Source organism: Borostomias antarcticus, assembly GCF_949987555.1.
Source record: "Borostomias antarcticus genome assembly, chromosome: 27".
NCBI classification, from domain to species: domain Eukaryota; kingdom Metazoa; phylum Chordata; class Actinopteri; order Stomiiformes; family Stomiidae; genus Borostomias; species Borostomias antarcticus.
Window position 1 is genome coordinate 2,353,783 of NC_140260.1, and position 13,067 is coordinate 2,366,849.

The 13,067-nt window shown below is 46.0% G+C and overlaps 1 protein-coding gene across 1 annotated transcript in view; it reads left to right on the forward strand.

Moving 5' to 3' along the window:
- Positions 1 to 343: 343 nt before the first annotated feature.
- Positions 344 to 13,067, forward strand: part of LOC311326368 (secretagogin-like) — a gene marked incomplete at both ends in the record, with an annotated part of 34,250 nt that continues 21,526 nt past the window's right edge. Inside the window, 7 exons of the mRNA XM_084459258.1 lie at positions 344 to 413; positions 559 to 629; positions 4,741 to 4,833; positions 9,508 to 9,597; positions 10,384 to 10,440; positions 11,361 to 11,438; positions 12,953 to 13,008. Of these exons, the coding sequence (XP_084315384.1) occupies positions 344 to 413; positions 559 to 629; positions 4,741 to 4,833; positions 9,508 to 9,597; positions 10,384 to 10,440; positions 11,361 to 11,438; positions 12,953 to 13,008 (515 nt within the window). The remainder of the gene's footprint in view (positions 414 to 558; positions 630 to 4,740; positions 4,834 to 9,507; positions 9,598 to 10,383; positions 10,441 to 11,360; positions 11,439 to 12,952; positions 13,009 to 13,067) is intronic.

Consider the following 13,067-nt stretch of genomic DNA (forward strand, 5'->3'; position numbering starts at 1 on the left):
CAAAAGTAACAATGTTGAAATAGCCTAGCTGTTGCATGACATTCATTGACACAATTCATTTTACATGGCTGAACAGTAAACAGTGTTTATTTGAGTTTCAGCTTAGGGCCCTGTGTATTCACTCCACCTACACGATGGTCAACGCGCTGCCATTGTAAGCCTATTTTAAGCGTCGGGGAGAGGTGGGGTTTCAGAATTGATCGCAAGGAGGGACCTATTATGTTGAACAAATTGTAAGTGAACAAATTGTAAGCAGTCAGTCTTACTCTTCCTCGACTGGCAGCAGGCTACTGTGCAATACAGTTAGCCTACACTTACTATATTATTCCCCAGCTTTGCTATGATGGAGTGCTCTTTTGATCACTTGGATGCGGCCGGTTTTCTGGAAATCTGGAAACACTTTGATGCAGACGGTGAGAGTGGTGACGAATCAGATTAATAACATATTTTGTTCGAAAAATAGATAAAATATGCTTTCCCCGTGTCTAGTTGTAATTGGGAATTTGACCGACACCGAAGATGCAGCATGTCTCAGGTTTGTGATACTGTAATTTACAGATAATGGTTACATTGAGGGGAAAGAGCTGGATGACTTTTTTCGTCACATGCTGAAGAAACTGGGTCCGGAGGTAAGTAGCCTAGACTTCAGTGTAATTATTTTGATTGGAATAAAATCATGAACAATTTTAAGATGCAGCTGAACTTGCTCAAGGTTATAAGCCTACATAGCCTGTACGTGCACTAATTAAACATGCTTTCCAAAACAACTTTACAGTAGCTAAGTAGACTCGACCGCATCCGTAATCGTCAGTAAAGATAAAATGCCACAAAAAAACAGAAAAAGCAGCACACTTTAAGCAGCAACCACAGAGAAGGAAGAGGACCCGTCATTTTGTTCACCGCGTGCGACTCAGTCACACTCAGTAGAATTTCCAAGGTTCAGAAGTGCATTTCAATTTCGTTTATTGCCGTATATGGGTATGAATTAACAATACATGTGTTGCTATTATGTAATTATGTTATTATTTAATTAATTGTTATTAGTATTACTGTTATTATTATTATTATTATTATTATGCTTATTATTAATAATAATAATAATAATAATAATAATAATGCTAATAATAGGCCTAATAATTCTTACACATATAGAACTACGGGACCTCGAGGGTCTATTCGCCACACGGTGAATGACTCAATACACAGTGAAATCAGCGGCGACAACCACACAGAGCGCGCGCGCGCGCGCACACACACGCATCTGCGGTCGTCGGTGGAATTCTTCCTTTTGCATTTAAACCCATATCCCAGCCGTCCTCCTCCAGGGGCAGCGGGCAGCCAGGGGCGCCCGGGAAACAAGTCCAAGTGCTCAGTCCAAATCCTGGTCAGGGACAGCCTCTGTTCTTCTGCATGTTTTTCATATTGGTTTCTTTGGTAGAAACCCCTTGCAAACACGGGGAAAACATGCACGATCCGCACAGAACGACCCGGAGACCTTTTTGCTGTGAGGCGACAGTACTGCGTCTGCACGTGAGCGATTTAAGGGGCTCAGTATCTTTGCTCAAGGACATTCCAGGAGCTGGAATCGAACCGGCGATCCCCAGCCGGCCGCTCTACCTACTGAGCTACATTAGGCAATGTTTTCATATATTGATTTATTGTTCATATAAATGTTCATGTAAATATGTGGCATTCTTTTTTTTGCTTGCTCATAGCTCTAGGTCTGAAATATATCTGTTTCAAGGGCTACACTTCGCCCTTACTGCTACACTCGAGAATTGGGATGACCCTACCACTAAACGTGAACGCGCTAAATGAAGTGTTAGGGGTGGGGCAAAGGGGTGAATTGGGATGACCCTACCCCTAAACGTGAACGCGCTAAATGAAGTGTTAGGGGTGGGGCAAAGGGGTGAATTGGGATGACCCTACCCCTAAACGTGAACGCGCTAAATGAAGTGTTAGGGGTGGGGCAAAGGGGTGAATTGGGATGACCCTACCCCTAAACGTGAACACGCTAAATTAAGTGTTAGGGGTGGGGCAAAGGGGTGAATTGGGATTCAGCCTTAAATAAACTGAACAGGGCACGGATATACAGTACAGTAGGTGACATGGACATGGATATCTCATACTATACTTTGGGGAATTCAACTGAATCCTCTTTCCAACAGAGACACACCTGTTGGCTTGCTTTACAGACGGCTGCTGAGAAGACATTAGGACACTAGAGAAACTCAGTTATAGTGTTCTGGGTTCTGTCTGCAGGGGCGGTGAGAAAAAAACACACACACACACACACACACACACACACACACACACACACACAGCACTGAGACTAAACTCTGCATAGCCTGTTTACTGTCATAGCAACCAACAGGGATATCTATCAGGCTACAGAAGGTCAATGATGTTTGTTGTTTATGTTATAAAACATTGCACTTGGCAGTGTCAACACTGTACCTGAATTCAACTCAATTAAAGGGCCTGTTCGTTGAGGCAAATGTCGGCTCTTCTAAACAGCGATGTGGCTGCAACAAAATATAGTGTGATAAGGCTCTGATGTGTAAGCGAGTGAGAGTGTGAGTGAGTCCCAGGTAGTGTAGCGACTAGTTGGTTAAACTTACTCCTTAAAGGAGCACTACAATACAGCCCCTCCAAGAGGGACATCCCTATTGGAGCAGCTGTGAGCGTGTCCACCTCAAGCAGGTGAGCTTGTGAAGGCTTGGTTTGGAATCCTGCCCTGGCCAAGACCTTAACATGGGTCCAACCCAAACACAGCGCAGTCAGAGTACTACCGCTACACACGTAGACATGATGAAGAGGTTTATTGGTTGTTTGACCAAACATTAGAATGGGCAAGACGTGTGACTTAAGCGTGCTATTGTGGTGCCAGACGTGGTTCTAGCGTGCTCCCCTGGCATTTTCAGGCACTACAGTCTGTAGAGTTTATAGAGAATGGTGTGATAAAACAAACAAACTTTGGATGAAAAGTGGGATTTTCGACCCTGTGAATGCATGAAAAATTCATGCAAACTTCTAATTCCTGGCAGCTCTTCGCCATAAACTGTTGAGATCATCCCATTCCTCCGATTCCACCTGGAGTATTGAGCGATTCTAATTAGCATCGAAGAGCAAAACTGCCCGGCTAGAACAATGGAGCCTTTTCACTAGTGATTAGTTGCCAGATCTGGGGAGCTGGCTTCTGTTCTTTTCTTTTTCCTCTTATTTTCAGTCTTTGAAATAATTGTTTATTGTTTGTAAATCTGTGAAGTATGTTTGAATACTGAAAAAGCAATAAAAAAGTTTAATCGAAAAAAAAAGAATTGGGGAGCTGGCTTTGCTCAAAGTTTGGTTGTGGCGCTGCGGGCGAATGGGGCATGTTTGGTCTTCCTGTGTTCATTACGTCCAGTCCAACCCAGATATGAGGGTTGCAATATGGCCGACCCTCAGGTGGTACTCAGGTGGGGTATCTCCCAGGGTAGACAGGTACTTAGATGGTATCTTCCAGGGTGGTCAGGTACTCAGGTGGGGTATCTCCCAGGGTGGTAAGGTACTCAGGTGGGGAATCTTCCAGGGTGGTCAGGTACTCAGGTGGGGTATCTCCCAGGGTAGTCAGGTACTCAGATGGGGTATCTCCCAGGGTGGTCAGGTACTCAGGTGGGGTATCTTCCAGGGTGGTCAGGTCCTCAGGTGGGGTATCTCCCAGGGTAGTCAGGTCCTCAGGTGGGGTATCTTCCAGGGTGGTCAGGTACTTAGATGGGGTATCTTCCAGGGTGGTCAGGTACTCAGGTGGGGTATCTCCCAGGGTGGTCAGGTACTCAGGTGGGGTATCTCCCAGGTCTTTCTGTGCGGTGTTTGCATGTTCTCCCCCTTTTCACAAGCCAGGGATAAGAAATAAGACAAACATGCAGAAGAGCAGATGCTCTCCGGTCCTGTCCTGAGCACGTGACCTGTTCTCCGGTCCTGTCCTGAGCACGTGGACCTGTTCTCCGGTCCTGTCCTGAGCACGTGGACCTGTACTCCGGTCCTGTCCTGAGCACGTGGACCTGTTCTCCGGTCCTGTCCTGAGCACGTGGACCTGTTCTCCGGTCCTGTCCTGAGCACGTGGACCTGTTCTCCATGTGTGTGTGTGTGTGTGTATGTGTGTGTGTGTGCTGTCGCTGCTCACATGTTATACTTTTGTGTGTAACTTGCTGTGTGGCTGAATAAAGACCACCCCCCCGAGGACCCCTCTATGTACTATCAACATTATAGCATATGAACTGACCATTATCCACCAACACCTGCTCAGCACTAATGATGGATCACAGGACCTGCCCTACTGTATTGAACTGGAAGCTACTTGTGCGCAGGCATGTGCTACTGACCCGTCCACTCCAACATTCACTTCATGAGCTTTACAGGCTGATCAGGGCTGCTGGGCGCCATACAGTAGTTGCTCATGTCACCTCTTCATTACTGTAGTTTATTAATTATTCTTGAGGTGATTCCTGAGGGAAGCACCATTGATCAACGGGTCCTGTTGGCTGTATTACATCGGTCTGGGCTTGAGAATAGAGATAATAATGTGATATGGGCTAATCAGGTCACAGTTACCCAGGCAACAGGCTGATACAGAGCCAACCAAATTGAACCCTAACCCGACTTAATTTCACTTTATGAGGCTGTGGTCATGGTAACTGAAACATTATGTCAGTGGGGCCAGTTCAATTTCTAGGTCTTGATCCCTCCTTATCTCTGCAGGAGAAGGTGACGGAGGAACGACTGCGGAGGCTGAAGGAACGCTTCATGTCTGCTTACGACATCGCTGGGGACGGCCGGCTCCAGATCCAGGAGGTGCACACCCCTCTTTACTATTCCTGCCTTCTCTCCATCCTGTCTTTATCCTCGTTCACATTCAAATCTCATGATCAAGGGCCTGACAGGGCGGTGGTCCCTGTTGCTAGGTGGACTGCCCACTCCACTACCCAATAGAAAAAATGAATGATGCAGCACACTGGATAGAGACTGGCACAATACCAATGCTATCCCCCAAACTTAGATGTTTCATCTATCAAGTAATTCGTTTTGTTTTGAAAGACTAACCCTAAATGGATCACAGTCTTGAAACCTTCTTTGAGAAAATCAATACGTCTAAATGTTCAGATGGATTATGCTGGCGTATGGTGCTGCAGTGTAGTCCCAGGAATCTTCTCAGTCATCTAAAGTCACAGAGGTTTTATAGAGCTCATTGTCCTTAATGCACGATGGCACACTGCCAGAGAGAGCCAATGAAACTGCTTCACTAATGGGATGAGTAAGATTCAGGCTGTAGGCATGTTGACCAGAACAGGAAGCTGCATACAGTCATTCATTATGCATCATTTTGTTTAAAAAGACAGACATAATATCACTGAATAGACCATTTGTTGTGTTGATACTGCATATATTATACATATATATATATATATATATTATACATTTTTTACTGTGCATAGATAATTCTCAGCTCTCGTCGTAAGTTAATCCATTGCCTGTATATCAAACATTATTTATGCTTGCTCAACTGTATCTTTGTTAAAATAACTCGTTCTGATACCCATTGGAGCACTATGGATACCAACTGAATACTGTACATCTGTTATCCCTCCAGCTTAGCCTGTCAAATTAACTTATCTGCTAGTCTGGATACCCATTAGAGCCATTTAGGCCATTATACTGTATCTGCCCGTTTCCACCCCAGAGCATAACAGACATGTTGTGTTTGGCAAGTCCCATCTGAATGATAGCTTGCATGGTTTGGCTATTGTGTGTAAGCTAGCTAGCTACTACAGTAGGCTACTATTGGGTGGACAATAGAACGCACTAATGTTGGGCAAAGCTGAGCAACGGAAAAATAATTGTAGAGTAGGTTGGTGGTGTGAGGTTCTTTGCTCAGTGTTTGTATCAGGGCTGGTGTGAGGAAATAGTTGAGTGTTTGTATCAGGGCTGGTGTGAGGTAATAGTTCAGTGTTTGTATCAGGGCTGGGGTGAGGTAATAGTTCAGTGTTTTTTGTCAGGGCTGGTGTGAGGTAATAGTTCAGTGTTTGTATCAGGGCTGGGGTGAGGTAGTAGTTCAGTGTTTGTATCAGGGCTGGTGTGAGGTAATAGTTCAGTGTTTGTATCAGGGCTGGTGTGAGGTAATAGTTCAGTGCTTGTATCAGGGCTGGTGTGCGGTAATAGTTCAGTGTTTGTATCAGGGCTGGTGTGAGGTAATAGTTCAGTGTTTGTATCAGGGCTGGTGTGAGGTAATAGTTCAGTGTTTGTATCAGGGCTGGGGTGAGGTAATAGTTCAGTGTTTTTTGTCAGGGCTGGTGTGAGGTAATAGTTCAGTGTTTGTATCAGGGCTGGTGTGAGGTAATAGTTCAGTGTTTGTATCAGGGCTGGTGTGAGGTAATAGTTCAGTGTTTGTATCAGGGCTGGTGTGAGGTAATAGTTCAGTGTTTTTTGTCAGGGCTGGTGTGAGGTAATAGTTCAGTGTTTTTGTCAGGGCTGGTGTGAGGTAATAGTTCAGTGTTTGTATCAGGGCAGCCACACTGATTTTGGGCAAAGCTGATGAGCTGACAAAATAATTCTAGATTGGGTAGCTGGAACGCTGGGGTTCTATTATCGATCTGAGCAATATGTCTGTTGGCTGGCAGTATTTTATATTACTGTTAGCCAAAATGTAAATTAATCAAAAATCCGACCCCGTCTGTCCAAGGCAAGTCTGGACAGAGGGATAGACAGACAGGCCGAGTGTAGCTCATTTATGTGTTAGATGCTCAAATGTTTTCAAGTGCTGCTTTGGCCCATAGGCAAATGGCAGGGGCCTGCGGACCGCGGCAGTGGACCAGTAAGCTGCTGCTGTGGTCAGGCCCAGTGGACCAGTAAGCTGCTGCTGTGGTCAGGCCCAGTGGACCAGTAAGCTGCTGCTGTGGTCAGGCCCAGTGGACCAGTAAGCTGCTGCTGTGGTCAGGCCCAGTGGACCAGTAAACTGCTGCTGTGGTCAGGCCCAGTGCAGCAGAGATGGCCTGGTAGTGAACAGTGGTCCAGCTTGGGACTGGTCCAGTAGTCAGGGCTGGTCCAGTGAACCACTCAGGTCTGGTCCAGTAGTCAGGCCCAGGGCTGGTCCAGTAATCAGGTCTGGTCCAGTAGTCAGGCCCAGGGCTGGTCCAGTAGTCAGGTCTGGTCCAGTGGTCAGGTCCAGGGCTGGTCCAGTAGTCAGGTCTGGTCCAGTGGTCAGGTCCAGGGCTGGTCCAGTAGTCAGGTCTGGTCCAGTGGTCAGGCCTAGGGCTGGTCCAGGGGAACCAGTGAGAGCTGCTAAAGTGGCCTGATGAATGGTGGTCCAACCTATGGGTAACCCAGTGATCACACACAGATACACAGATCTTAGTGCAAGTAGATCGATATTTTTACAGATGATCTTCCATTTTGAAGAATCTTGGTTTAAAGGTCATCGTGCTATTTGTGAATACGAATCAGAGTTGTCCGAGTTGAACACAGCATGAAGATTGGGGGTACAGCGTCAATACACCTGACGGAGAGAACCTGGCTGCTTGGACAGCTAACAACAGCCTGGCCCTATTGTATGATCCCAAGGGCGCAGCCATCTTTGTCTCAGGTTGCTGGAAAACTGGGACGAATCCTGACCTGGCATTCGCGAGCATTGGCATTGATAACCAGCTCCCTGATAGACGTGTGCTAGGAAAGTTACCGTGGCCTCAACATCGACCATCGCTGATAACCATGCCTAAACTCGTGGAACTCGTTCCAAGCCCCAACATCTGGAGAAGAGCTGTAGTTGTCGCGATCCCTAAGCCGAATAAGCCTGAAGGGGACTCCAAGAGTTACCACCCCATCTCTCTGTTATGTATCCCCTTCAAGATCCTCGAGCGCCTCATCTACGTCCACATTGAACCAATCATTGACCCGCTGCTCCCACAGAAGCAGGCCGGGTTTTGACGTGGGAGATCGACCGTAGATCAAGTTACCCTGATGACTCAAGACATTGAGGACAGCTTTTCAGCCAAAAAGAAGGCCGGAGCCGTCTTTATAGACCTGACGGCTGCCTACGACACCTTATGGCACCGCGGCCTCACCTGCAAGCTGCTCTGCCTGCTGCCGTGGTCAGCATGATCATGGAGCTTGTCCGAAATCGCAGCTTTACCCTCACCACCACCACTACACCTACGACCTGCCGACCACAGTCTCCAGGAAGTATGCCTACGCAGACGACCTCGTGCTGGTGTACTCCACTGGCCGTGGAGGAGACCCTGAGCCAGGACATGCAGACGCTAGTGGCATACCTCCGGAAATGGAGATTGAAGCTCAGTGAGCCTTTTGTGCCTGCTGCACAGGATCTCCTGCAGCAATGCAGAGATCTTAACATCAGTGAGGCAGGATGGGCGGACTACACCTGGCGTACGGAGTGGGAAACGAACACCTCCAGACTGATTTCATCCCGGCCATGAAATCCCAACGGAATGCGCGGCCTGACGGTCGTGGATGACGAAATAGGGACGTGGCTTCTGTACAGGGGCGTGCTGGGACGAAAAAACAGGGGGGGGAGCATTCACCATGGGCCAGGCCAGTTAGCCTGGCGGCCAACTGGCGGCCGTTATCACCGGCGGCTGTTCTGTGATTCTCCAGAACCTACAGATGGCCAGCACGCCCCTGCTTCTGGAGGTGTGCCCGGATATATAGCCCAGGTGACCCCTCACCCAGGCTCGGGGCCGAGGGTCTATCCTTTTACCATCCCGAGCCTGGGGAAGAGGACCGAACCAACCTACCCAAACGACGAAGAAGAAGAACACCTGAGTTGTAATCTTGGTGCATTGCGCTGTTCGGTACTGTCCTGCACTGCACTGCCTCATCTATCTAGGATGATGACATCATATGTGGCCCACAGTGGGTCTTCAGGCCTGGAGTCTTAATGGGATCATTGAACAGAGTCCAACTTAATCCCCCTAATGCAGACCAAACATGATTAAGAGATGAACAGTGAAACGGTCTGGAAGGCTGCCCAGCGCTCTGTCACAGCGCAGGAGTCAAACATGACAGCGTCCTCAGCTCCAGCGCTGCTGTAGGCAGACAGAGAGGACCTAAGTCTATTGGTAACACCTGCCAATCATGTATCTAGGGATGGGTGATAATCACAAGCGATTTGCACTGTGGTGGTACAACTGTGTTCACAATGTGTTCATGTATCTCTATCTGTCCCTAATCAAATAAACCAAGGGTCTCAAACTCAAATTGGCTTGGGGCCACTGCAGGTATCGTCAACTCATAGGAGGGCCACTTCAATGTCAACTACTACTAACTATAAGAAAGTGCAATATTTCGGAAAATGTCATTTTTCATTTCCATAACTAGACTCACAACTCAATCTCTAAATGTTGCAAGACTATTCCATAACTAACATTTTCATGTTAGTCGTGATGTTAATCACTTACAGTATCCAGGCTTTGTGAAGATCCGGCTGTGACCCTTGACCTCTCACCTGTCTTGCAGCTGGCCAATATGATCCTGCCTGAGGACGAGAACTTCCTGTTGGTGTTTCGTCGGGAAGCACCTCTGAACAACAGTGTGGAATTTATGAAGGTAACCCCTGCACCCTTATTTTCGATGGATTTCCACTTGTCCACTCTCTTAAATAGATTTCAAATCTCCACCCTTTTCCATGAAGGAAGTAGAATTCTCTTACACAGCTTACAGTAGGTACCACCTTTGTCCCTTGACACCAATACAATACTTTGAAATCCGGCTAAGTGCGCTGTACACTTCAGGGGAAAATGTGAAAAAGATTTGGTTGCATGCAAGGTGACTGAGTTGACGGGTTTCCTGTCACTGTTGAAGTATTTGATACAGGAAGAAACTCACAAGGAAATTCAACCAACAAAAACAAAACAAACATGTTTATTGGTCACACAGTGAGACACAACACGCACACATCACACAGTCAAGTACAGGTACACACAGTGAGCACGCACACATCACATGGTCAAGTGTGAGGGTACAGGTACATTCGAATTCTTGTCATCGCTTGTCCTTACAGTATCTTATCAGCACTAATCAGTTCCTCATTCCAGCCCTAGGTACTCAGGCCCATTAGGTCTGGATAGGTCATAATGAAATATGTAGATGATGTGCTACTTACAGTAACTGACCCAAGCAAATCCAATGAAATTGACCTTTATTTGTCTAGCACATTTCAGACATGAATGCAACACAACATGCTTCACAAGAAAATAACATGGAATAAAGCAGACAGATAGTAAAAGAAAATAACATGGAATAAAGCAGAATACATCAAATAAATAGATAAAACCTGGCTGCAGCCCCGTGTTTGGTGATGTGACGGAGACTGTCCCCTCTCCCTCTCCGTAGATCTGGAGGAAGTATGACGTGGACAGCAGTGGGTACATGTCTGCTGCCGAACTGAAGGTAAAGCTGTCCACCAGATCCTTCTGTGTTCCCATCCACAGGTCCACCATCGGACAGGAGACACAGAACAGAGGCTAGGCACCAATCCCTCTGGTCAGGCAGTTACTCTACATGTAGGTTTGGTCTCCAAGCCACCTCCGTTAAACTGACCCTGCTCCTCTCCCTTAGCCTCTCCCTGCCTCCTTGTCTCCTTGGGGGCTGAAGGAGGTAGAGGAGGAGGTGGAGGTGAAGATAGAGATCGAGGAGGTGGAGGTTCTACATGGATCACATCAGCAGAAGGGATCCAGGCCCAATGTGAAGTATTGTAATGGCCTTTAGACTGGAGCTGAGCAGCAGTGTCCTCTTCCCATACTGCATTTAAAGGAGCAGTATGCGGTTTTTAATTTCCTTTTAGACTTAGAAGAAGTTTTGAAATGTTTTGAAAAATGCAACTGACAAAATCCGTCCCATCAGACCTCCCTCCAAAGCCACGCCTCCAAACTGGGGGAAAACAAATGACCCTTGCTAGGCAGGTAGGGAGGTTGACAGGTTGGCAACTCAAAATGATTGGACACATTTATCACAGTCCTGCAAATTCCACAGATCACAGATTTATTTCATTTTAGTGTCAGAACACTTTATTTATTGATTGCTGTGGAATTACAAAACATATAATATAACAAATCGTGTTTCTGAGCCAAACCACATACCACACCTTTAAAGTCTCCAGTTCTTTCTTTGTTTCCCTTAAAGAATGGGCCATCCACCCTCCGGTAATGCTGTGTTGTGTGATGCCGTCTGCATTTTCATAGCCACTTGCACTTGTACGGTAGCTACAATACATGACCAGCTCCTCTCCCTCTGGCTTGAATGGCTCTTCTGTCCTTCTTCTGATTTACAGTCACTTTCATTGGTTAACGTGTTTCTCTATTTTAAAACAGGCGTTCCTGAACGAGCTGTTTCTCCAGCACCAGAAAAGCGTGTCTCCCAGCAAACTGGAGGAGTACACAGTTGCCATGGTAAAACAGTTTACACTGAGTAATTTATTGAGTTTTTATAGTATATATTTATGAAACATATTTAGGTAGAATGGAAATACTTAGGGACAATACTCAAGGCAGCAGCTATACAAATACTAAGTTAATCAATACACCTTGTTATGCTAACGTAAAGTGATGCAGTCACAGAGATTTGTAGATTATGTGGGGTTGAGTGAATTGCAACTAGCTAGCTAACGTATTATCACTAACCTTGTCGATAGCTTACTAACGTTAACATGACCTAACATAGCTATCCACAGTCTTATTTGGAAAAAGTAGCCACTAAAGAGAACAATATGAATGTCCTGTTCTGGAAGCTCCTGCAGTCCTGAGGGTTCTGAGGCTCTTCCTCCATCGGGGAGCGGACTTCTCCATGTTGGTCCGGTTGTATTGAACAGTAGCGGACTCATCCATGTTGGTCCGGTTGTATTGAACAGTAGCGGACTCCTCCATGTTGGTCCGGTTGTATTGAACAGTAGCAGACTCCTCCATGTTGGTCCGGTTGTATTGAACAGTAGCGGACTCCTCCATGTTGGTCCGGTTGTATTGAACAGTAGCGGACTCCTCCATGTTGGTCCGGTTGTATTGAACAGTAGCAGCATTAGTTGGGCAGTTGATGCATAGTCATATCAAAACAGGCTGTATGAGGGAAAGGCAGATATCAGCAGACTCAATTATGGAATAAAAATGCTTTCAGATGATTTCATTTCTAATGTCAAAAGTAATCATGTACAAAAAAAACAAAAGTGCAAAGGATTAGGGAGCTTTAAAAAGCTTTTTTTAACCAGAGAGTGATTTATCTGTGCAGTGTGCAGCCTATGAGATAAATCAGACAGCAGTCTAATCAGCTTAATGCAGTCATCACCCCCTTGAGTGCTTGATACTGGATTATGCCAAAACAGTTCTTGGCCTATCATCTTGGTTTGCCATGAAACATTTTAGCTGATGCGCAATGAGATCACTATTTTTACAAAGATTTAGCAATATATCTAATATATAACGTACAGTATAACACTAATTAATCACTAGCATAAAATGGTCAACAATAGCCATAATATAAACTCAAGATGTAGACTACTCACGCAGCTGGTCTGAGATCTGTTCTCTCTTAACACCATGCCCAAGGCCTGAAGGCCTTCTAACTCACTCTCTGACTTTAATTGGGTCCCCCAGACCCACATAGATCCACTTTGTAGAGAACAGCTCAGTTTTCTGACAGATCATCATTTCATTCAAAACACTCTGGATAGGCTCAGCCTTCAATTACCAGAGCTGCAGAACAAACAGTCACACTACTGTACTTCCACCAGGTCCCAACCTGGCAACCCACAGCTGTTTACTTACCACCAGGTCCCAACCTGGCAACACAGCTCTGTTTACCCCTGTAGATGTACTGAAGGGTCCCTTATAAATGTTTAGAAAAGTATGGATACACTATATCTCAGATGTGTAATAATGCTAATTGTTTCCTTTACAATTCTCTTTTCTAACAGATGAAGATTTTTGACAAAACCAAAGATGGCCGTTTGGATTTGTATGATTTGGCCAGGTAATAATGAACTATTGAATGACCCTACAGTTAATTTCTTCATCTGTATTTGATGTTAA